We start from the raw sequence: 26,622 nt of genomic DNA, 5'->3' as shown, positions 1-26,622 counted from the left end.
TTTGGTTTTGTGAGAACTAAGCCTCAGGCTATCACAGGAACTCCTAATTAGTGTAGTATATGGACTGAGAGTTTTGAACTTTTTAATACATGTAGATAATCAATACAAAGAGATTGACTGATTTTTAGATATTGATTTAGATTTTTAGATATTAGATATTTTTAGATATTAATTTCACGCCTACTGGCAAAAAGAAACAGGATGAGGCAAATCCCCAGGAACCATGGGCTGGTTCGTTCTCAAAACAATGGTAAACTTTGAGTGAGAAAGAAAATTGATGAAATGTGGTTTAAAAAAGCCAGCTAAGCAAAAATAAGCTGCTTACACTGGAAGTTGCCCAGACCAGATGGTTCTGTCTGAGGAGACATAGCAGCTGTGTTCCCTTTTAGTCGGAGGAGACTTTTTCGGCAGACCCTCATCTCCCACTTGCCCTGTGTACTGCTCTCTACCTCTGACAGCTTCGTAGTGGGTCCCTCTATTGCCTGTCTGCTCACCCCAGGCACACGGCCGGGACCCCCATTACTCAGGCTACTTGCTATATATCCTCTAGCTGATTCATGTTATTAGTCTTTCCCCCTTCTCCGCTAGTGTAATTGCCCTGTTCACTATGGAGAATTAAACTCTCATGTAACAAAGTCAAAGAATGACTCAGCATTTCTTATTTTCACAGTCATTGGGTCGGTAATAGCAGAGTCAAAATTTCCTGAGGTGAGCAGAAAATTGACCAGGGATAGATTTTTAAAACATGACCCCTAAAATGATTGAAATAACTTTTAGCCTACTTGAAAGTCCTAGGTCAATCTAGAAATTGGGTTGCTGAAAGGAAAACTGGTTTAAATGTCATCAGCAGTGGCAGCTTCTCACATATGTAATTTTCTTGGTAATGAAAAGACTAAATGTATCTTCCCTTCATGAAAAATAAGTTCTAAGAGGAGATGAAGAGATGTCATTTAAAGAGGTCTCTTAAATTAACAGGGAGCACTTAACCAGGACAAAGACAATGTTTTCCCATCAGATGACACTTCTGACAAGAATGTGTCATCAAGGCAGCAGAACTCTGCTGTGACTTGCTCCTTCTGAAAGATTCCTCACCAGTCAGAGTTTGACTCAAAGTCCCACCGTCCCAATGCATTGAATTATCAAAGCTTCCCACCATAGTAACATCCTCTTACCCGTGACAGTGTCATTTAGTGGCTTCTCCCAGTCCAAGATGACAAATGAGGGACACCCTTCCACGGTGACCACAGTGAGGTTGGAAGGTGGGTTTTGCGGTGGACTGGTGGCATTCCCCTCTAAAACCTCCTCTTTGGGGAACCGTTTGACGGAGTCCGTGATGGAGCAGGGCCTGTTGTCAGGCTTTTGGATGTATCGCACATGAGGACCTGAGAGAGAGAACACTCTGACACTTAGCATTTCTGAACTTGTAAAGAAGAGGGAGGTAAATTCATAGATATAATTATCTGTTTGAGAACTTTTGGTCTCATATTATAAGCAGATGGGTGAAAACAGGGATGTGGATGGTTCAGCCTACTGTCTCTGGAATACATAATATGGACTTTTTTGTTGATTTACTTTCATAAGTAGGTATATGAGTTATGGCAATTAGGTTCGCAAACTAGTTGCAATGATGTTGCTAACCTTTTTTGATCTCAGAGGGATGACTCATTATGAATTTGTACCAGCTGGACAAACAGTTAACCAAGTTTACTATTTGAAGAGCTGAAAAGGCTGCGTGAAAATATGAGATGAAAACAACTGGAACTTTTCGCCAACCATTCATGGCTCTTGCATCACGACGATGTACCAGCTCACATGGCACTGCCTATGAGGGAGTTTTTAGCCAGTAAACAAATAACTGTATTGGAACACCCTCCCTACTCACCTGATCTGGCCCCCAATAACTTCTTTCTTTATCCAAAGATAAAGGAAATATTGAAAGGAAGACATTTTGATGACATTCAGGACATCAAAGGTAATATGATGACAGCTCTGATGGCTATTCCAGAAAGAAAGTTCCAAAATTGCTTTGAAGGGTGGACTAGGCACTGGCATCAGTGCATAACTTCCCAAGGGGAGTACTTCAAAGGAGACTAGTGATATTCAGCAATGAGGTATGTAGCACTTTTTCTAGGATGAGTTCATGAACTTAAATGTCTGACCTCGTATCTTAGGCTAGTATCCAAAAGTAATTTGTTCCCCCTGAGCATAGTTTAAATCTCATAATTTATGGGGCATTGGAAAGAGTACTCAAAGGGTCTTGCTTCAGTAGTGGGCAATAATTAGCCCTGCACTAAACACAGTTCTCATCTCACCTAGTAAATCTTAAAAGCTAGACTCAAAAAGATGAAGTAGTTTCAAGTAATCTACCTGTACCCCAGGACAAAATTCCAAACCATTTTAGGAACAAAAAACATTCAACACCCAAGAAGATGAAATTAACAGGGAAATATTACCCTAATGAGGAGAAAAGTAAATCATTTGAAACAACCTAGGACTTGCATAGATTTTAGCATCATTAGACAAAAACAATAAAGCAGTTATCACCATAATCTATGTGGTCAAAAAGTTAAGGTATGAAAGATATAAAAAAGACCCAAATCCAATCTCTAGAGATGAAAATTAAAATGTGTAAGATATAAAGTACACTGGATGAAATTAACACAGATATGATATTGCAAAACAAGATTGGTGAACTTAAAGACAGTAATAAAAACTACCCAAAATACAAATGGTGATAAAAAAATAATTAATATGAAGAGTATTAGTGGAACAACTCCAGGTAGTATAATATACATATAATTTTAGTATCTGAGTAGAAAAGGGGGCAAAAAAAATTTGAAGAAATAATGGCCAACATTTTTTCAAATTTCATAAAAACCTCTGTAAAACATAACAAATGACACCACTTTAAAATGGAGTCAGAGCTGCCATCCCAGAGCAACTAGCTTGCATGGCTTATGCTTCAAACCTTTGGAATGTTAAAATGGGGCAAAATAACCTTTGGACTGGGCCTAAAGTAACATTTTGTCCCAAAGAACTCTGCAAGGATAACAAGAAAGCAGATAGTATGGCTGTCTACCAGTCTGATGATTATGGAACTGAAAATTAAAAACATTGTTTAGCATTAGTGTCACTATGTTAGCTTATCTGCACCTATAGAAATTCCATCTTTCTATTGAAGTAAATGTTCCCTTTCCCTTTCTCATAAATACCCCTTACCTTTGTCTCCTGTTCCGAACACTCTTTGGGTTTCTGCCTGAATCAGTGCTTCCCCGAGTAGCTACCTTTTTTTTTCAATCTCAAATATATGCTTGTGCCTCTCATTTTGGCTTTTTATTTTTAGGTTAACATCAAAAACGCCACAAATTCAAAAGGCTCAAAGAAAAAGCTTCGATTTTTAAGCACAACAAACATGAAGAAACTACACCAATCATAATCAAATTTCTCAAAACCAGGATAAAATCGTTGAAGGAGGCAGAGAAGAAAAGACACATACATTATATATAGAACAACAAAGATAAAAATCATGGAAGATTTCTCTTTGGAAAGAATACAAGTGAGAAGGCAGTGCAGCAACGTCTTTAGATACTGAAAGGAAAAAAAAAAAACTAGAATTCTATAACTAGTGAAAATATATTTTTAAAAAAACAAAATATTTTTTAGACATTCAAAAGCTAAAAGGATTCATGACCAGCGGACCCACAAGGAAAATTAATAGGCAGGCGGAAAATGATGCCAGATAGAAATATGGATCCACACCAAGGGAAGAAGAACAGTGGAAATAGTAAACACAGGTAAATATACATAATATTTTCTTATTATTTAATTCTCTCTAAAAGATAATTTACTGTTTAAACAAAAATAATTGTTTTTGTTTATGTAACATGTAAAAGTAGAATGCATAAAATAGCCCAAAGACCCAGGGGAGAGAAAAGCTGCTATGGTACTAATGTGCGTTTCTTACTCTGTTTGTGAAGTTGTAGAACATCACCAGAAGGAAAGCTTGTGGTAAGTTAAAGATGTATGCTATAAACTACAGAACCACCACTAAAATAACAAAACAAAGAGTTACAGCTAATAAGACAACAAAAAAGATAAAATGAAATCATAAAAATAATCTAAAGAAGGCTGAAAAAAGAGGAAAAGAGGGAACAAAGTATAAATGGGAAAAATAGAAAACAAATAGTAAGATGATGATAGGTGAATAGCAGGAATGAGAGATGTGACTCACTACAGATTCTGCAGATATTAAAATGATAACAAGAAAATATGAACAATTTTATGCCAAAATATTGGAAAACTTAGATGAAATGGATGAATAACTTGAAAGACAAAAATCACCAAAGCTCACCAGGGGAGAAAAAATATTCTGAATAGCTCTATACCTATTTTAAAAACTTAATTATACATAAAATCCTTTTTGTAAAAAGAAGGTGAGGCTCAGATGCCTCACTGGTAAATACTACTAAACATTTAGGGAAGAAGATATATCAATTCTATACTCTTCCAGAAATTGAAGAGGAGAGTTCAGCATTATTATGATACAAAAACTTGACCTAGACATTACAAGAAAATTACAGACCAATAGCCCTTATTGAATACAATTTCAAACAAAATATTAGCAAATTAAAGCCAACAATATATTAAAATGAAAATACATTATGACCAAATAGAATTTTTCCCTGGAATACAAAGTTAGTTTAAAATTCAAAAACAATTACTTCATGATATTAACAAATTGAAAAAGAAAAACCATATAATCATCTCAATAGAAGCAGAAAAATCATTATACAGAATCTTGCATTCATTTCTGATAACAATTCTCACCAAAGAAGGAATAGAAGGGAACGTTCTCAACCCAATAAAGGGCATCTATGAAAAACCTACAGGTAACATCATACTTAATGGTGAAAGACTAAATGCTTTTCCCACATGATCAGAAATGAGGAAAGAATGTCTGTGCTCACTATTTCTATTTAATATTTTATTGGAGTCTCTAGCCAGTACAATAAGAAAAGAAAAAAGCCACCCAAGTTGGAAAGGAAGAAGTAAAACTTTACTCTCAGATGACATAATTCTATATATAGAAATCCAAAGGATCTACAAAAAAGCTACTGAGTTTTTCTGAAGCTGCAGGATATGAAATCACTGTACAAAAATCAATTGTTTTTCTATGTATTAGAAATGAACAATTGAAAATTGAAGTAAAAAATACTTTTATTATTTCATATAAACTGAAAACTACAAAACATTGGTGAGGAAAATTGAAGACCTAAATAAATGGTGAGATATACAATGTTCATAGGTAGGAAGAGTCAATATTGTACAGCTGTCAATTTTTTCCAATTGACCTATAGATTCAACACCATTCTAATAAAAATCGAAGCAAGCAGGCTATTTTCTTTAGACATTTATAAATTGATTCTAAAATTCAGATAGAAATCCAAAGGACCCAGAATCACCAAAACAACTTTGAAAAATAAGAACAATGTTAGAGAACTAACACAACCTGATTACAGCACTTATTATAAAACCAAGTAATCCAGACACTGGTATTTATATAAAGGTAAGTAGACCAATGGAACAGAGTAGAGAGCTCCCGGTCTCTCTCTGTCTCTCTCCTTCTCTCTCTCTCTCTCTCTCTCTCTCTCTCTCTCTCTCTCTCTCTCTCTCTCTCGATTTTGCACAAAAGTAGAATGAAATTCAGTGGAGAAAGAATAGTTTTTTCAACAAATGATGCTAAAACATCATTAGACATCCATAAGCAAGAAAATTAGCTAGCTCGTTCCTTGTATCACATACAAAATTTGATTCAATATGGATCACAGACCTAGAAATAAAAGTAGAAAAATTCTAGAAGGAAACGGAGGAGGTCTTATGATCTCTGATTAGTCCATGATTTCTTAAATACAACACCTAAAATACAGTCTATAAAGAGCCAAAATGATAAACAACACTTCATTAAAATTAAAAAGAAAAGCCACACACACTGGGAGAAAATATTGCAAAGCATGTATCTAAAACAGGTCTCCTCCCCAGAAAATATGAAGACTCTTAAACTCAACAATAAGAAAATAAGCAACTCCATAAGAAAAAATGGACAAAAATTTTGAACAGACACCCCATAAAAGATATACAGACGGCAAATAAGGACATGAAAAGATGTTAGAAATTCTTAGTTATTAGGGATATGCAAAGTAAAATCACAATCAGATACTGCTATATACCTATTAAAATGGTTGAAATTAAGAAGACTGGCCATACCAAGTGTTGGCAAAGACGAGGAGAAACTGGACTCTCATATGCTGTTTTCAACTACTGTGGAAAACAGTGTGGTAGTTTCTTAAAATGTGAACTATACACTTACATATAATCTATACATTTTCCTTATAGGCATTTGTCCAAAAGGAATGAGAGCATATGTCTATACAACAACTTGTACGTGAATAGTTGTAGCAGCTTTATGGGTAATGTAAAAAATATTAGAGACAACCCAAATGTCATGAACAGGTTTTATAAATAAATTATTATATATCCATCCAATAGAATACTAATCAGTAATAGAAAATGAATGGATTATTAATCCATGCTACAACCTGGATGAATCTCCAAGTAATTATGCTTCGTAAAAGAAACCAGTAAAGAGTTCACACTTTTGTATAAAATTTCACAAAATGCATACTGGTCTACAGTATAGCAGGTCTGTGGTTACCCAGGGACTAGAGGTTGGGTGGGAGGAGTGAGAGGGAGGGATTATAACTTTTGGAGGTGGTGCCTGATTCATTATCTTGATCACAACGATGGCTTCGTGAGTGTACACATGTGTTAAAATTGATCAAGTTTAATATTTCAGAACAAAATATCACAAAAAGAAATACTGGGCTCTATATCATATTACATCTCTTCTACTGAGTTAGACTAGATTACTGTCCAAAAATATTCTCTATATCCAATTCTTGATTTGAGCTTGGCTGTATGACTGTTTTTTGGCCAATGGATATTGGCAGGTGTAACACAAGAAGGAGCTTAAAATGTGGTTGTGTTTTTGGATTCCCCCTCTCTTGATTTTTCCTAGTCATGGGAAGGACTTCCCCTGGGTCACTCTTAGTCCTTCATCCTGGACAACAGAATTAGCAGGTGAGGAGCAGACCTGGCCCCAATCCTCTAGAGGCCTAGCTGTACCTGCTGCTAGTAGCAGAACCACCCAGCCAACGACGTCCTAGATCAGCTGACCCCCATGTTTGTTAATATCATGAAGGTGACTTGTACACACGAGAAGTAAATCCTTCTTATAGTACATTATAGTATATTATAGATTATGTTATACTATAATCCTCATTATAGTATAGTTGTTTGTTACACAGCAACAGCTGAGTGATACACCCACTGAAAAATTGAGATATACCCCTTGTCAAAATTGAGATTTGGAGCCAACCATACATACCTTTGAATCTGGGCTTCCCAAGAGGATCAGTTTCTCTTGTTGGACTTGAGCTAAAGTCAGTTATATTACCTGAGAATGGAATATAATAAATAATTTTGGCAAAAGATAAAGTTTCACAATACAATAAAAAGTAGTAAAGACTCTACATATTTAATATGTCTCCTAGTCAATTGCTGGCAACTTTGATTTCTATTATTATTATTGTTCATATTATCCACAATAAAAGGCCTTTGTGTCCTGCTGCAGGTACTTTAGAGTGTAACAATGTTTTAAGGATGACAACCAAGTAGCTAATACTCACTAATAAATTAAGGTATGTGTAATTAGTAATGACATGTGATTTAGTAAGAAGCATTGGGTAATCCAGATCTTTTCACAAATAATTTTCTAAAAACGTGTGCACTTTCCCCTGTCTGTGAAGCGAAGGAGCATGTTCTATACCAAAGCATTAAAAATAAGTATCATTTAAAAAGACTCATATTAATCATAAAATTGAGTAAAATAGATGATCCAGAACTAAGACTCTTCCCCCACTAGTTTGAAATCTTTTAGTACTTTGTAGCTAAGCCTCCAGCGGGAAGTGACTGACATACTAACCAAGATCTTCTCCTGAGGCAGGAGCTGTTGGTTGCTTTTTATCTATCTCTGTTCTCTCAGAGGGAGCTCCAGTAGGTCTGAGTGTTGCCCTCAAGGGTGGGGAAGTTACTCGGCCTGATGAAATGATTCCTGTAATGGAGAATTCATACAAAGCAGTCAGACCTTCTAGGAGCACTGCCAAGTTCCCCATTTATTTATCCAATACATATTTATTAAGCACTTACCATTAGCTTGGCACTATATGCCAGGCTTGGAGAGAAAACTAGACCTGGTGTCCTTGATGGAGGTAGAGGTGTGAGCCAATGTATTGAAGCATTATAGATATTGTGAAAGAACTGGATAAGGTCACAGAGAGGGGAGGGAGCAGTAATGTCTGCGGGGACAGATGAAGGGTTTGGGATGGGGGAAGGTGGCAATGTCTTCACAGAGGATGTGCCAATGAAGAAGATAAGTGATCAGTAGGTGGGTATGAGAGCTGTATGCTAGTCAGAGGTTGCCAGAAGAACCAAGTCAGGGAAATATGAAACCATTTGGAGTGTTTAATTTGAAGGGGTGAGAGCCGAGTGCTCTGGGTGCAGTGAGAGCTGAGAGTAGAGGGTGGGGAAGGGAGGTCATAAGGAATCTTCCATGCCATGGATTTGAACATTATTTTTAGACAACAAAGACCCAATGGAAGATTTTCAATAGAGAAGTAACAAGGTCAGATGAGAAGAGGGTGGATGGTTAGGGTGCAAGGCTGGTGGCTGAGAGAGAAGTCAGGAGACACAGCAGTTGTGCAGGCAAGGGCTGTGTCACCGTGAGCTACAGCAAAAGCAGTGAGGCTAAATGGAAGGTGTCAGACCTGGGAGAGGTCAAGGAGATGTAATGGCCTGACTTGGAGATGAATTGGTGTGGCTGAAGAAGAAGAACAAGATTTCTAAGATAACATCTGTGATTCTGGCCTACTAGACAGAACAATGGGGCCCAGAGATGCCATATTCCAGTGTCTCCTCCACTAAAAACACTAATAGGTCTCCAAAACTGGATCCATCCCAAGGTTCAGGCAAGTCTGGGTGTCTAGGGTACAATGGGCGCTAGATTGGATTTTATAGTTCTGGGAAAAGGAATCGTTCTCAGACAATAAAGAGTCAAGGGGTACAAGACTGACCCACAGACCATGGCCCAGCATGAAATCATGGATAAGTTCACTTAGACGGGCTTCTGGTCTAACCCGGCAGACTCGTGCTCCTGGTCGTGGTGGGAGAGGGCCACAACGAGAGGGTGAGCAAACACCAAGAGAAGCTGCACAGCAGCCCGCAGGAGAATTTTAGAGTCGGCAGAGCCAGCAGGAAATGCTGGCATAGCACTTTCACCCTGGCAAGGAGAGGGGCACTCTAAGGTCTCTGTAGATCTGGACATAGGGGACAATGGAGGATGCCACATGGTAGCCTAAGACAGTTCTCACATGCACATTCAGGCCAGGCCCTGATTCCTGAATTCAGGATGCACTTTCTGTCATGGTTATCAGACCCAAACTGTGCAACTGCTCTTGTTTGTGTTTAGCTCCTCGATGCAGCCATTTCCTTAGAGTTAGAGGTGGATAGCAAGACTGGGAGCTGGGAGATTAGCGTTAATCTCACAGGTGGAATGTATTTATGGTTCTGTTCTTCAGCTGGGGGTGCTGTACCAGAGCTATCGTTACTGATGGGAGAGAACAAGGGTTTATATGGCAGGAATCAAGGCCATGGGTCTGCTGCTGAAGACACAGCATTTATAGGGAAGCCTTGTGTGGGGAGACCCTGAGTTTTTCATGGGAGTCACTCAGGCATCACTTTCAGCCTGTGACTCATCCAATTTGACCCCAGGTTCCAATTAATGAGGAAAACCAGGTATGCTCACTGGGGCTATGTCCCTGGGCCTTGACTCAGGGAGACACCAGATGCACAGATGAGAGGCTGAGTCCTCCTTCCTGATCTAAAACAATTAGACTTCACCTTGCATGCGATGCCTCTCCACCACCATGCCCCTCTTTGATCCTATAAAAAGTGTGACATCCATTTCCTTTCACATAAACTCTTATCACTGTCATCTTTCATAGCTGTCTTTAACACTTTAATCCTGATTCTACCTATAAGATATTTAAGAAGTAGAGATGGTGGCAAGAGGGAGGAAAGATGGGGAACATGCTGTGATCAGCTGGTAAGTCCAGTGGGAGAGCCCTTAAGAGAAATGAGGTAAAGCTTTGCTCTGGACTGGGGTCAATTTTCACTGATTCTTAATTTCACTCATTTATTCACTCAGTGATTACATATCAAATATCTTCTATGTGCCAAGCACTGGATTTGGTTCTGGGAATTCAGAGAAAATGTACCAAAGATTCTGTCATCACAGAGTCTAGTAGAGAAGGCAAGGATGCTAAGAAACAAGTATAAAGCAATTTGCTCTTGGCTGTGACAGGTTTGTATCAAGAACCAATAGAACAGAGAGGCAATGCTAAGACTACTTTGAGGAGCTAGAGAAGGCTTCTTCAAGAAAAGGGTGAAGTATGCGTATCCCAGGTGACTGGGAGGGGTCATTCTCGCAGGAGACAACACACGCCAAGACACAGAGGTGAGAGGCAGCTTGACTTCTAAAATATAGTCCTGTGTTGTTGCACAGCCTAGAGCTGCTAATATTTTAGTCCCTACTCTTCCCCCTACTAATAATACTGGGACCAGCGTGAAGGCTGGTGGGCAGGGGAGCTTTCAATGAGATGCATAGGATTTTATTTCAGAAGACAGAATGATAAGCTGATGAGAAGGCATCACATTTTCCGTTACCCCTGGTGGGTTGGCAATGTACCATATCTTGTCCGAAATAAAATCTACTTCTTGAAGGGCCTGAGTTAGTTTCTGTCTCGGCTCCAACATCTAAGAAGCACACTGGCCTAGATGCTTTTTTTTCAGTCTACCCAATGAGAATCAGGACAGGATTCAGTGATTTACAGCGTCTGGTCTTCAGGGCCCACGCAAATATGTGCCACACACATCAAGGGCTTGTCCATTCCCTGAACTAGTACACCAAGAAGGGCTTGTAAAAACAAAATCAGGGAGGGATAAGGAATGTATATGACTGACGTACCTGCACTTCCTGGCTTTCCAGTGACGTTATTTGGTGGCAGTGGTTTTCTTCGGGGGGGTATAGGTCTAGGTGGCAAGGGTGGGCGGCGAGTGCCTGGGATTATAGCTAAGAGATTATATTACAGATAAAGCTGTCATAAGCATTCACTCTATACAAATCACAAGTTTTTAAAAACTAAAACATTTGGTAATTAGTAGTTGGATGACAGAAAATACTCTATGGAAAAGTGCTTGAGTAATATTTTCTAATATTCTTCTAAATTAATGTTTGTAGTATACCCAGGGATAATGAAGCACATTAGTACATGGAAAAGAATCTTCTAATTATAGATAAAGATATACAGGCATATTTGCCTTTTGAAAGGCTGTATAGATGCATAGAATTTAACATCTTTAGTTTCCCATATAGGCTCAACTGTAGCATTTCCGAGCTTCCTTGTCTCCAAATGCCTTTGATTTTGAGACTACAATTCTTACACCTGTATAGCTTCAAGTTATTAAAGCATATAATTTCTCCTTTAGTGGGTGATCCACCCCTGCCCCCAACACTATTATGTAATTATAATTAAACACGTTCAGAACTTAAATTATTACAACAAAGAAGCCCTGAAGACAGAAGCTGGAACCCTGTGCCTACAGAGAGAAGAGTCACTGTAAAGGGTTGTGTACTGTACCGGGGCACCTGGCCGGAGGTGTGTAAGTGGGAGCCAGTTTAACTCCCACTCTGCTCATCCACCTACACACTCTGTTGCAAGGCTGCCACCCCAGAGTAAGGGCACACTTTTCTAAATGGTTTGCCTAAAGGGCAGAGGGAAGTGGTATCATTTATAAATTGCACAAGGTATCTAGTTTGCACAAAGGCTGTCAAGGCTAGACGTGCCTGCAGCAGTCGACCTTAATCCTGTAGGATAGCTTAAAAATTCTTCTCTTCACATAATAGACATTGGCTTAAAAATCTTTAAGCACAGACAATCTTTGACTATCCAGGAAAATGCCCTGTGGTTTTAAGTGCTGCTTAGGATACCAGGAGGTAGGTACGTGCAAGTGCATGCATGTCTGTGGAGGGGAAGTGGTACTGATGGACCTGTACACCAGACATTAATACACCAGAGTAGGTTTCACAGTATCCTTTCAAAACACACAGAGTCCTTATTCAATGCAAAGATATTCCAAGTCACCAACTACGTAATTTTGGCTTAAAATAGAGAGCATAGTCTTAAACTAGAAACACAAATCCTGTCAGTCAAAAGCCTATTGTAATAAATTACAGAAGAGCAAAATTTGAACATGAGATGAAAACTAGAGCCCACAGCGACTTGTCAGCATTTGTCCGTTGTGGCCCCTCAGACCATGATATAAAGCAATTATTCAATTGGTACCCCCTTTAGAGGTTTGCAGTAATGTTTAATTTGTGCACTAAGAGCACTTTTCATTCCCCCAAAGGTAAGATTTTGGAATGTGTTCCTAGCAAACCCCATGTCCTGTTAGCATGATTCCAAAGCACTGGGGACTGTGTAGCTACTGCTGTTTTTGCTGCAACAAAAGTTACTGCCAGAGTTTCAGTGCAGAGCTGAGGAAGGCAGTGAGCACCTTTTCCCTACCTGGTTTTTTTGTGAAGTGAGTAGAATCCACCGACGCATTTCTGCCAGTGCCTGATGGCTTCGGTGGTTGTTTGACCCCTATGAGAAGAGATAAGAACGTGGAATAAATACATCGCAAAAAAGTGCTAAATGTTCTTCTTCATGGAAACTTGGGAGAGTTGTCAGTGGCAATGTGCATTCTTTGCAGAGCAAGGACACTGGTGATTTTGTGCCCAGACGTTTTAATTGGCTTCTCCCATCTACATATTGAAAAAATATTCAAAGGCCTACATTTCTTGACTGTGATATTTTCTTAGGCGTCAACATTTGATTGTGGATTGTGGTTTTGTCTTTATTTTCCATGGTACCCATCCCACACTGCCTTCCTGGGTGGTATTGCCTCACCAGGAAGATTTCTTCTGCAGGGACTGGCCATTTTTTTTTGCCAGTATTCATGGGTACATTTTGTGGTTTCTTTTAAAAAAAGAATTTCCTCCAACTACTCTATCCCCATTAAAAAAAACAAAACCTTAAAATTCCAATGTGTTTGAGCCTATACTGAATGGATTGACTTTTAAAATATTTCTGGAGGGGCTTTCACTATCCAGCTGGTTAGGCCACAAACTGGATCTGTACCTTTGAGATTTGTAAATTAGGCCTGGGCAGGCCTGGAAATCCAACTGCTATTTAAAGGAAACTGATCTGAAAATTGCTTTGTGTGACATTTTATCTTCTAAATTTCTCAAACATAATCTGGTGGTTATTATTACTCAGCTCTTCACCTAAAAACACATGCCTGGAGTTTGGGTGGCTGCCCTCAGGGTAGAGAAAACCAATTTAGAATTCATCCTATTTTTTAAAGTCACAATTCTTTTACATTATAAAATAATCATCCCTGATGTGGCTGACAGTCTTTATTAAGAAAGAATAGAAACAGACATTTTTAGAATCTAAAAGTAAATATCACATTACATATAATGGCCAATGCTAAAAAAAAAAAAAAATGACTCTATACCCTGAAGACCTTCCTATAATTCACATATTAAAAACTGAGAACATTTAATTAATATACTAGTTAGTACATTAACAATGACAAGCACAACCAGAAGCATAATCCTGTTTTGAGGGCTCACTGTGTTACATGGACACTGTAGGGACATTACACACTCAATCTCATTAATGTGCAGACAGATATATTGATTAAATATACAACAAAAGCTTTGCTTGCCGAAAATTAGGCGATATTCCCACATTAATTTATGAAATTAAATATTAATTATAATTACTATAGTATTACAAACTAACATTATAATTAATATAATGCTGTGATAATTAACATCATGTATCAACATTATAATTATTAATATAATAATTATGATTAATATTAATTGATGAAAACTAATATTTCAACCCCACATTCTCTGCTCTTTGAATAAGAGATAATAAATTAAATCATGGTGAGCGTTTATATGGACTCATGAATTAAATGTTACTTATTGTGGTAGGAAAAAAAATGTTTGGGGTGAATGATTTTTGTGGCTAATCCCACAGGCATGGTGAAAACAAATGGTTCATTAGTCCTCTTCCTGTGCCCCACTCTCAGTGGTGATGCGGCTGAGGAAATGACTCATTTGGGTGGCTCCTCTGGGTATGGCACAGGGAAATGAAAAATACTTCCATCTGTGTCACTAGGATAACCTGGCTTGGTGAGATTTGATTTACCACTATTGTTTGAGGGTAAAAAATGTACCATATACTGTAAAAGGCTAGTAAGCTGTGTGTGTCTTTTATAGATTTTTCTTCACAGTCTTTCTCCACATCATTTTACCCTTAAAAAAACAAAATGTTTTGATTTGATACTGTGCAAGCACCTTACAGGTTCATTACCTGATTTGATCCTTATAACATTCTGCGTAGAGACACCACCCAGGTCCCACAGATGAGGAAACCCAAAGGCAAGGGGAGATTGAGCGACTTGCCCAAGGATGCACAGCTACCAGTGGTGGGATTCAGACCCACTTGTGCACGGCTCCAAAGCCTATCTCTTAAGCACTAAGTGGGGGTACAGAGTACTGTTTTGCTGCTGTCGTTTTCTTCTTTCTCTTACTCCTTCTAACGACTCGAAGTGACTTTAGCCCTAGAGTCCTATACTCTGTCTTTTGGATGGTTTGAGGTGCCACCACTGTGTAAATGGCGGTGATAGGCAAGCGTGTCTCATCCAGCCGTGCCACTGATGTACGGAACTCGGAGAATAACACAAGGCTGACAGCGGACGCCACCAGGCACATGCACACCCAGCAAGCCACAGGCGAGTGGAACGGATAGTTAGGAGAGAATTCAAAATTCTGCAGGGTTACTTTAGGAATAAGACCATCGATACAAACTCCCCTGGCCTATTTTCTAGTTAAGGGAGAAACCGGCCATTTTCTGTTGCCTTTCCTACATAGGTAGAGACAGAAGCATCATGCTGATATGATCCTTAAATGTAAATACCCAAATCAGTAAACTGGCAGCTGGTAAACTGGACTTTCTCCAGCTTTCAAGCAGTGAAAGCTGGTGGTGGATGAAAATGTTGGTGATAGTCCTACAAGAGGCAGCCGTGGGGCTCAGGGAAAGAATGTTGAACTGGGGACAGGAGACTGAACTCCAGTTCTGGCCTTGCCTCCACCTAGCTGTGGTTTGCAAGTCAGCCAGGCAGCGGTGTGAGCACAGAGCCCGGAGACCAGTGAACTTCTGTTGCCCTGAATCCTGAATCCGAAGAGAGCAAGTGAAGGCCAAAGTAGCTCAGAGGCAATGGGAGGGAAAGGAAGAAGCCTGTAAGAGAGATACTGTAGAGGAAGAATCCTCAGGAATTCGCACCCAGTGAGCCTGTCTGGCCCAGGCTGTGACCTGGTTTCTTTTTCCCTCAGGCAGAATTCATCCACATATTTTCTGGAGGGCAGAGGTGGCTTTGGAAGCTGCAGTGTGAGACCCCAATTGCCAAATGGGAGTTTTCCAAAAATCTCTGGATTTACATAATTCACCTCTTAGGAATTTATGGTCGAAAATGAAGTAATGATTTGGGTATTTTTAACCATGGTAACAAAAGCTTTGTAAAGAAACATAGTAAACTGGGCACATCAATTTCCAAAGGTATCAGAGACTCTATTCCCTGTGATCAAAAGAGGGTGGTCATTATGGATCGTGGGTCTCCTCACCCTTGTCTGCAAATCTTATCACCTGGCTAAAAAGTCAGGGGTGATGAGCCAGCAGATTGGAAGATTTCGCCCCAGCTCACACACATTCCTCACTTGGGAGGGCCTGGGTTCTGGTGGCAGCACGCTCCATGGGGAGCAGTGACGTGCATCTCATTAGGATGTAGAGAAGGGAGTCTGGGGTTCAGGTAGCGAACATAGCTGTCAAACCACATGTGCCAAATGATTCCTTGCCTGGCACATAATAGCTTTTCAGTAAATGTTGGTTGAATGAAAGGACAGCTGCACAACTCAGCAGCTTTCTTCGATAGGGAGAAAGTTGGAGAGATTGTCTAACACGGTCAGCAAACTTATTCTGTCAGTAAATACTTTCAGACAGTAAATACTTTCAGCTTTGTAGGCCACATATCACTGTCACAACTATTCAATTCTGCCACTATTTTGAAAGCAAGCTATGTTTTAATAACACCTTTATTTACAAAAATAAACAGTGAGCTGGATTTGGTTTATAGGGCGGTAGTTTATGTGATCCCCTGGTGTAGTGCATGCTTGTTGCATCTCTGGAGTCAGATCTCACGTTGGTTATAATATGTAGAATACATCAGTTAAGCCGAGACACAGCTCTGGAAAGCATGAAAAAAAACAAAGTGCTGGAACAATGACTTACCTAAAACCTCAACCTCTGCAGCAACTTCCTAACTTTCAGGTGGAGCAGTATTTATGTACATAGGTATGAAATGCACATAAAGCAGGATAAACACTTGTACTAATGTTATGAAATAAGAAACTTGGCTTCAGATGGTTTAAAAAGTTCTGCAGTTTATGGAGTCATTGCAAGATTTTTATACAGGTACAAATAATCAAAAGTCGATAGTTTTGAGACCTTAGAATCTTTCTTCTTTAGTTTTCCCGGGGCACAACCTTAAGTGGCCTAAGGCCATGAAGAATATGTCCTATAATCCTAAACACTTCCTTTATCAACCAATTTTTTAAAAATGTAATGTATCTGGGCTGAAAACTTTAGCAAGGAAAATGTATGTAAGATGGATAATAAAGATAAATATTCTGGGAAAGATGTCAAACTTAGATAAGGAATAAGTTGACACAGAAATGTTTTCTCATTAAGATTCAATAGAGGCTAGAAGTGAGTGTGAAGGAGATAATGGAACTGGGTCAGAGAAGAACAGGCACAAGATTTGTACTATTTAAAATATATTACAAGGGAATGATGCAATTTCATATTGAAACATCAAAACTATCATTTATCCACTTAGTGAATTGAACTTTTATTTGGATCATTGTCCTAGTTATCTGTATGATGCCTACTCCCATAGATTTGATTGGATTAGGGCGATGTCATTTAATTAACCTGAATGATTTGGAAACATTAATATGACTGTAGCAAGGGTGATCAACTGGTAAATGCTCTTCTTGTTTAAATATCATATTCTAGACTGCTAACAGATGCAGGTCTTCCAAAAAAAATTACAGTGATACTTGTGAAATTATAAACGTGAAAACTGAGATTATTACAGTTTCAAAGACTAGGCCTGTATAATGGAAAGTGTTTTGAAATTAGGGAAAACAGCTATTTTGATATTTTAATACAGTAATTCATATTTAATCAGGATCTTTTGAGGAATCAAGACTATATATGGCAGCTAATTTAGTGGACTAGATTTAGAAAAGTGAAAAAATCTTCTTTATTGTTTTTAGACACATTTGAAATTTTGATTTTGGAATGAGTTACAATATTCAGTGTCAGTGATGCTAAGAACTTCCAAAACTGGTAAAAATGATATTGAAGTACAAATTCAACAAAATTATAAAAATTCAATGAAAACACTTACAATTTTGATAGTATCAAAAGGAAATAAATTTGTGATTGTTACCTGTTCCCATTCCATTCCCTTTGGGCGTCCCGTTGGGTCTGGGTCTACTAGGTCTTATGGTTGTCTTATTCAGAACTACAATAAAGTAGGAAATAAGTAGTTCAGACATTTTCTTATTAAAACTTTGCAGCCAAGAAATACAAAACTTCCCAGAGAATTGTAAATTATCTAACCAGGCAATAAAAAAATGATGGCTTACTGAAAAATATTGTTCAGACTACAGAAACCACTATTCTGGTATAAAAATCATAGACTTGAACTTGGGAATAGAGACCTGAGTTTGTACTCTGAGATGATCACTGGGCTTGAAAAAAATAACTAGCAAGGGAATTTCTATTCGTAAATGGGAAATGTGTTGCTTCATCTATAAGCAATAGATACATTCCAAAATAGAACTGAATCAAGATCAGGAGTACCTATTCCAATGAAAAACCCAAACTTGAAGTGTATTTATTTTGTCATGGCCTTAACTCATGACTCGTAAGTTGGTGGTCCTTTTCCAGAGGCTCTAGGTATGGATGCTCCTTGATAATCCTGGCACGAGTCTGTCACTGAACAAAGAACTGTGATAAAACTTTGAAATCTCTCTCCTACTTTGTTAAGAGCCATAGCATTACCGAAACTTTAAGAGGTCGCCTATCTCATCCTCTGTTTAGAAGACTGTGTAAGGTAAAACACTAAGTGTTTTGGGTTAAAAGAGCAAGCATGCGAGCCTGATTGCTTGACTTTGAATCTATGTCCTGGCTCTCATGTCTCAGCGTCCTCAGCTGTACCTCACAGGACACAGGGCAAGCACTGGACCACTGTTAGCCATTATTGCTACTGTTTCATTATTTTGTAGAAATGTTTAATATAACCAGCCACACATTAAGCTATCAACATACAAAAATCACATGGAGATATATTTGTTTATAAAAGTCTTCTATGACTGATTAACTTTAGGAGATGGAGAATTAATCCAAAAAAAATAGGGGCTTTCCATAAACTAAAGGATAGAAAATATTACTTGTTCTTTCTTCCATGTGCCTGGAGAAATGTTCACCATGAATATTAATTTGGAAGCCAGTTTCATCATTTAGAACTTTAAAAAGACTTTTTAGAACCACAGTGAAGAAAGGGTAGATACCACCAGAGTCTTCGGTCTAGCTTGTGCTTTAGCATAGACGTAATTTACACAGACCAAATCAACCCCTCCAATTAACTTTTCCCTAACAAGTTCCAGTGAGAGAGATCCTAGAACCTTTGGAGAATTTAGTAAATTTAAAGTATTTTCCAATGTTTAATTATTACTTTATTTCTGTTATTTACAACCTACAAAATGTATGTCTTTGTTTTTTTATAATCTGAAGGAATCAGATACTTGATTTGTAAAAGTATTCTCCCAGAACAGGAGCCTTTTATACTGAAGAGCCCATCTTTTCTTAAAAGATAAATAACATTTGAAAGAAAGTAACATATCATAGCTAATGCTATCTCTATAATTGGCATGGAAAATTGGAGTGTGCATGTATGATTTATGCACAAACACTATTTTAAAAATACTTTTACACTGATAAAGCTCTAAAATGGTCTCCGAATCTGATCCTTTTTACAAACCTCAGTTAAATCTCATTACTTCCATGGATTCACCATTACCGCTCCACTTATCCACAAGGATCAGAACTTCTGTATGTCCTTTATTTAAATTTAAGAATACATAGCCTTCCTTTGGTTGGCTGTGTCAATACATTTTCTATCTTCTCAGATGTGCTGATTATTTAGGCCATCAGAGGAAGAAACAACTTACCAGGTCTGATGTGTGTTTTGTCTGGTATTCTGGGCCTCACAGGAGTAGTGTACAATCTGTGTGGTGCTGAAACAGAGGAAACACTTCATATTTAATAACCAACACTCCAAAGTCCACTTAATGGACATTTAGCACCTTAGAGACATTTTGCAGGGAAGTAGAAAGAACATTCTGCAACCTCCAATTATGCATTACAGCATTGATGCTAAAGGAAAATAAAGCCAGTGAAAATATTCATGACTGGAAATTTAAGATAGACATTGTCAGAATGAGGTAGGTCATTTGCAATGTGTGTTAAGGATTAGTCATCATTTGGTCTCTGCTTTTCAAGGGAATTTATTTTACCAGATGGTTGTTTAACATGGTAAACATATAAGCCAATTATTCATTATCCATATGTCCATCTGTCTGTCCACCCATCCATCTGTCTGTCCCTCCACATTGCTCAATTAGGTGGTCACTGTGGAACATCATTTTGCCAAAAAAGGCAAGTAATCTTAAAAGAAAAAAAGTAAAATGTTGTTTTTAGGTAAGAAGAAAAGCGTACAAACTTGTGTTCTCTATCAAACTTTCACTCATATACCATGAAATGAATAAATAGTCACTTAGTGCATCCATTCAAGCTTTAGGAATGAGAATATAACCTCTGTTGTCCTGCCCATCATGACAGGGGGAAGAAGGAGCAAGAACTCAGACAAGCTCTAGGACCAACATATCAACTTGTCACTTCCTGCTCCCGTAATCCAGGGCCTGGCACATGAGAACTCCTACCGAAGTTCTTTCAGTAGATCTAAAAAATTGAGTGACCACTTGCAGCAGGTAAATTCACATGAAATCCAGCTGACAACCTTTGCTTTTGAAAGTTTTAAAGTGTGCATTCATCTGTCCTTCTCTTCTGTCCTCTGTCCCCCCTCAGCACACCACACTGCCTCCTGACTCCAACTTTCTTGGTAATGCTTTAGCAAAGACTGGAAAGAAATTTTCTTGCAAACTGTGTAAGTAAATTACATCGTTTCATTGGTTTTGTTCACATCTCGAGTGAGTATTTATGTAACCATAAATCAGCAATGTCTTGCCTACTGAGTTACAAAAAAATACACCTGCGAAATATATTATACTGTAGCTCATTTATAACCTCCCAATGTAAAGACTGATGAGCAGAATTTTGCCATACTTCAGGCCAAAAACAGCAGACACAATACTGTAATTCTTTGTCTGTTTAGCATGGACCTTTCAAAGTATACTAACTAGAGCGAACAGAGGTTCTGACGTATAAAATATGAATTCTTGCACACCCTAAAATGCATGGTGACGATTAGCCAATGTTCTTCAAAATTTTTTTGAGAGTGGTAGGATTCTTTGTCAATTTAGCATCTGTCAGCTTTTCATGTTAACTTCTGTGTTTGATGATTGTCACTTAAAGAACTACAACCATCATGGTTCTTATTTTATAACAAATATAAATTTTAAAACTTTAGACAGAAAAGAGAGTTAGAGCAGAACACAGAAATAATCAGTACTGTAGGCATTATTTCAAAGTCACAGGATCAGAATTTTTTATTTTTCCAGTCTTTATTTAAATCTAAAAGGAAACTTTTATAAAAGAACTGAAATATAACTTAAATTTAGGCTGTGAGTTACTCATATAGCCAAATAATACATGGTCTTGAGAAAAGTGCTCTACAGTTTCAATTTTAAACTAAAAAAACAGAGATAGCGAGAGAGACAAAGGAGCTTTGTGACAATGTAATTATGTAAACATCATAACTACATAGTTTTTGGGGACTAATAATAAAAATAATTTTAAAAGATGGCTTCATATCTGAATAGTTTTATAAAATCTATTTTAAAAGAACATTAAAAATTCTATGTGACAAGAACATTAAAAATAAACAGGGATTACTCTGAAGGACCCATGTTCTGCCCAGGACAGGGAGAGGTAAGTGAAGGAGGATTCAGTTTGCTCAGGTGGGTTAGGAATCAGGGGGCTGAACGAGTAAAATAATCAAAATATTCCCCCAGCGCCCCTGGCTAAGTGGATTTCTACTGTGGGTTATTATGAGAAGGACAAAGCATAGGAGCTTGAGTAATTCAAGGTTGTAGAGTGCTGCAGGGAATTGTCTCAAGACAAAGGATCAAAGGTATCGCAGAGAAGAGGTGCTGGAGATTCTAGCAGCAGGCTCATGCTGTAGGTTTTAGGCACAAAATTTCTTTAGAGCGCTTGGGCCCCAGGGCTGAGGGCTTGCACAAGTCAAGGTCCATGCACGGGTGAAATGCAAAGATCAATGGGAACAATTTCACCCCTACAGCATCTCTCTCAAATTGTTGTGTGCTGTCCTGCGTTCCTAATGCCTGATGTTAAAAACAAAACACGACACAACATGTGTGGAAAACAAAACATTTGACTGACCTTCTCTTTGGCAGAGCCCAGGCACATGTTTATGAGGGTTGGGCCAAAACGTGCTCCTAGAGACACACAGTGTGCCCTTCCTAACGCTGACCCTCTGTTCCCAAACAAGGTTATTGGGCTGGGTCAGGCTGTAGATGGATGCTACTCCCATCGCTAAGTGTGTTCTTTCTGAGGATGTCTTTTGTTTGTCACCTCATGTAAATGAATCTCTGGGGAGCCCACTTTCAAGATCCTTGGCTCATTTCTAGAAAAGTGTGACTCCTAGGGAGGTGCAGTGTAGGCTGTAGCTTAGGGTCCTCAGAACACAAGGAAATAATTACAATACAGTATATTATATACATATATTAAGACAATTCCTGTAATGATATCAGATCCTGGAAATACATCCATTCAATTGTGAAACTCCTACCTAATAGAACCATGTTCTAGAAGGAATTTGATAAAAATTCCATGTACGTTAGTAATGGTGACACAACACTGATATTCCCCTTAAAGTAAGAAAATGCAAAAACAAAGGAAAAAGAGAGCCTGGTATCTTTTATTTTCAGTTTTGGAATCTATAAAGTTCTAAAAAGCTGAATTTTTTTTTTCTCATTTGGCAACACAACCTGAGCTGAATAGTTTTTATTTATTCTGCTTATTGTAAATATTTGTACATTTTGCTGCAAAAACATTAATGTGCTCGATTATGAGAATTTCCTATTTAACCAGACATTAAAGAGGTTTGCAAAAGCATACAAAAATAAACATATAAAAATGAGGGCGTGGTATGGATGCAACATGATTGAATATCTGTTGTTAAAGAAGTTGAAACTGGTAATGAGGGTATAGGGAGTCTGTCATTATATTAGGCTTTTGTGTGGATTTATAAATAAATAAAAAGTTAATAAATACAAAGGTAATAAAGTAAATAATAAACATTTAAAATATAATAAAATGAAACCTACCAAGTAAAAAAAAGATTCAGAAAATTTATAAAAACTGTCCTATGTCATAATTTCTCAGTCACGTTTATTTAAAATAAGTACTGCTATACTTATTATAAAATATGCATTGTAAGATTAGATTTCTTTATTGTTATTATTTCCTTTTATTATTTCAAATTTCTTCCACTTAATTCCCTCCCCTGCCCCAAATTATAACTGACAATGAACAAAATAAACTTGTCTTCCAATTCCTTAGAAAAAGTTTGGTTTTGTTTTCTTGGGTTTCCTCCTATATGAAAGAGGTAGAGATGGGGAAAAGGGGTCATTTAGTAAAAGAAAGAAAGAAGGAAGGAAGGAAGGAAGGAAGGAAGGAAGGAAGGAAGGAAGGAAGGAAGGAAGGAAGAAAATTCTGGAAATTCATAACTGATTATGACTCAAGTAGAAGAGAAAAATATCCTTCTGAGAGCATGAAGATGAGAAAGAGGCTCGTGTAGGTGAGTTTATGTCCTGAAAAGTAGGAAGGAAGAAATAAAAGAAGGAAATTCTAGAGAAAACCTCCCTAGATGTTTAAATATTAAAGTCATCTTTAAAAAGTGACTTTCCTTGGTACTAGTTTCCTTCCTCAGGCCACAATGTCAATGTGTTCATCAAATTGGGGAGATGGGACAGAGGAGGAACAGAGTCGGAGAGAAAAGGAGGCGGAAGAGCAGGAGGAGGAGGAGGAGGGTAATGAAGATTCTTATTTACCGGATGTAGAGATGAGGCAAATGAAGGTTAATCAAGGAATAAAAGTGGGAGCTTTCATTGTTACTTATCAGCATCAAGCGGTAGACCACACATTCAAAAGCGAAGCTCTAACTAAAAACCATGTCTTCCCTACATTCAACTGATAGTCATATAGTATTCATATTTGGCTGATGTCCTGTACCTATGAAATGAAGAAAATCAAGTAATTCACTGTGATGAGAAATTACATTCTGAAAAGAATGCCTTTCCTAATTTAAAATGAAGAAGGAAAAGTTACGTTTCAGAGGTGGGGAAATGGTATTACCCTGAGTTGTCTTTGCCAATTCAGTTGTTTGTGGAATCTTAGTTGTGAAGAATTCTTGGGTGGATTGGTCTGTTTCTGCTGGGGAAAAGCACAGTAAGATGGCTTACTTTAAAAAATTATCATTATGAACATATGAAAAAAAAATCCACTTTTTTCTGCCCCAAGTGACAATAAAAGGGTAAATTGCATTTATAAGTATGCCAGTAATCACAATAATTCAAAGTTAATGGTACATTGTAATAACTTCCATTTATGATATTTGCTGTCTTCTTGCACTATTATTTTAATGATTGGTATAAGGCTTTCCAAAAGCATTTAGCGTTTCATGGCCTTGGAGGTGGCTACTCTTGGACGTGCTACCTAACTGTCTTCATGTGTCCTCCCTGTTCCATAAACTCCCCAAGTTATTTAGGTGAGCTGGAAAAGAAATAGGTCAGATAAAAAGATGTGCATTTATATCATATAAGAATAAATATTCGTCTATTTTCCTCATGTGAAAAGCTAAGTTTATGTTTATAGACACACTGACCCATTTCTCCTGACAAAATACAGAAGCATGGCAATAGTTCCACTCTCAATATTATCTTGGAATCACTACAACATCTTGCAGACAAGGAAAGTACATTGTTCACTTTGCCATATGTGGATCCAAGGAAATATTTGGTGCACATAATATGTTGCCTTTTTTATTTTTTCTGCTCTGCTTTATAATTTGGATTTGGCTCACAAGAAAGATACTTGAGATAAATGGCAGGTGATGGTTCTTGCTTCAATCACCAAGATACATTAAAAAAAAAAAAAGGAGTGAGTGGAAGTTAAGTAATTAGCATATCTGGCAGTGGTTCTTGAAAGTTCTTTGACTTTGCCATCATGGGTGATGGAGACTTTGTGGGCCTCGGCTACAATAGATCAATACTTGGTAATCAGTGTATATTTGCTCAATTTTAGATTTTTTCCTTCAAAAAAGGTTTAATTTAAGACTCTGATCAGTAACTTCATTTCAGCAGACACACACAAAGGATGGGTTTATTGGAAAAGGGGTGAAGGGAGGAAAATGAGGCCGCTAATTTAAACACAGCCTTGTGCAGTGTAGCGTGGACAGGGCAGAGGGGCCACTTGTCATCAGCCGGGGACTCTTATTTTCCGATTCATTTTCAGCCAAGGGTCAGGCACACTGGGGTCTCCCACACAGTGAACACCTTGGTGCCAAACTCCTCAAAATCATGGCCAGCTCACCCCAAACAACTGTCTTGACTTATCCATCCTTGTTTCTCCAGGTGACCCGCACGCTCATCAGTTTGGCCGCCTTTCTCTGCCCTGTGCCTCTTTCCCATTTGTCTTTAACTGGAAAGTATCTTTTGTATCTTTAATTTCAAGTCTAACTCCAACGTGAAGACCTAGTGTAAATGTCACCTCCTCTGTGAAGCCTTCCTTGATGCCTGCAGGTACCTTGCTTGTTCAGCATGTTGCTTATTTCTCTATCACACTCATTATAAAATATAAAACTGAGTGTATGGGTTCCAATGTGGCTCTGACATTAGCTGCGTGACTTCACCAAAATTTTACATATATCTATGCCTCGCCTCAATTTTCTAATCTGTAAAATGAGGCAGGTAATAGAACCTACCGTGTTTCCCCAAAAATAAGACCTACCCAGACAATCAGTTCTAATGTGTCTTTTGGAGCAAAAATTAATATAAGACCCAGTCTTATTTTACAATAATATAAGACTGGGTCTAATATAATATAGTATAGTATAATATAATATAATATAATATAATATAATATAATATAATATAATGTAATATAATACTACGCCTTATATTAATTTTTGCTCCAACAGATGCATTAGAGCTGATTATATGGCTAGCTCTTATTTTCAGGGAAACCTGGTACCTAACAAAGTGGTTATGTGGCTTAAATTAAAAAATACATGTAGTGTACTGGATGGCACTGACAAAGCACCACTATCACTAAATCCTACATTCATATTAGATGGCAAGCTCTCCAGGGTAAGGACTCACCTTTGAAACAGTTTTATTTTGAAAACCCCATTGCTTAGCATTGTGCCTAGTACCCATAAAATCCTCAATAAATATTAGATGAAAATTGTCTTCCCAAATGCATTTCAAGTAAAGAAAAAGCAACAAAAAATATAGGATTGACACACTTTGGGAACATTCTTCCTTTTCGAGTGCCTGAAATTTTGTCAAGATATTTTTTTTAAATTCTCATTTTATATTAAAAATCACCATACATATTAGGATAAATAAATAATTAATGAATCAAGTGAAAAGGAGATTTTGTATAATGGTAAAAAGAGACCCTTTAGTGTTTGGAAACAACTCATGAACACAACGTATGAATACATCTGGCTGCTTAAAGAGCAATCCCTAAAAGGTAGGTCCTCATTGGACTGACATAGCAAAACAAAATTTACCCATAGTGCTTTGTAATTCCTCTTGACTAGGACTTGGTGAAATCATAGGCATGAAAGGGCTGCCTCGGGTCTCTAACGGAGCTGCAAAAGACAAGTACCAAGGTTGTTTCAATCTCTAGGTTCAAATGCCAGCACCAGGATAGAATAACATTCCTTCATTTGAAATAGAAAAAGGAAAACATTAAGTGAGTCATGGAGAAGAAA

The 26,622-nt window shown here is 37.8% G+C and overlaps 1 protein-coding gene across 50 annotated transcripts in view; it reads right to left on the bottom strand.

Annotated features, from left to right (window-relative positions):
* The window catches only part of ABI3BP (ABI family member 3 binding protein), a 259,305-nt gene that overhangs the window by 28,100 nt on the left and 204,583 nt on the right, over positions 1–26,622 (bottom strand). For 49 of the 50 annotated variants that reach the window (XM_074332670.2, XM_088793881.1, XM_088793877.1 and 46 more), the window contains 9 exons: positions 26,419–26,499; positions 23,979–24,056; positions 19,592–19,657; positions 17,806–17,880; positions 12,741–12,818; positions 11,141–11,245; positions 8,042–8,170; positions 7,445–7,513; positions 1,173–1,382 (listed from right to left, as the gene is read on the bottom strand). In XM_074332670.2, the coding sequence (XP_074188771.2) occupies positions 1,173–1,382; positions 7,445–7,513; positions 8,042–8,170; positions 11,141–11,245; positions 12,741–12,818; positions 17,806–17,880; positions 19,592–19,657; positions 23,979–24,056; positions 26,419–26,499 (891 nt within the window). The remainder of the gene's footprint in view (positions 1–1,172; positions 1,383–7,444; positions 7,514–8,041; positions 8,171–11,140; positions 11,246–12,740; positions 12,819–17,805; positions 17,881–19,591; positions 19,658–23,978; positions 24,057–26,418; positions 26,500–26,622) is intronic. The other variant, XM_088793875.1, reaches the window with a different exon arrangement.

This window comes from Rhinolophus sinicus, chromosome 17, assembly GCF_057876585.1.
Source record: "Rhinolophus sinicus isolate RSI-liver-muscle chromosome 17, RSI-T2T, whole genome shotgun sequence".
Taxonomy (NCBI): domain Eukaryota; kingdom Metazoa; phylum Chordata; class Mammalia; order Chiroptera; family Rhinolophidae; genus Rhinolophus; species Rhinolophus sinicus.
The sequence above is the reverse complement of the archived record's forward strand: the minus strand, read 5'-3'. Positions and strand labels throughout refer to the sequence as shown.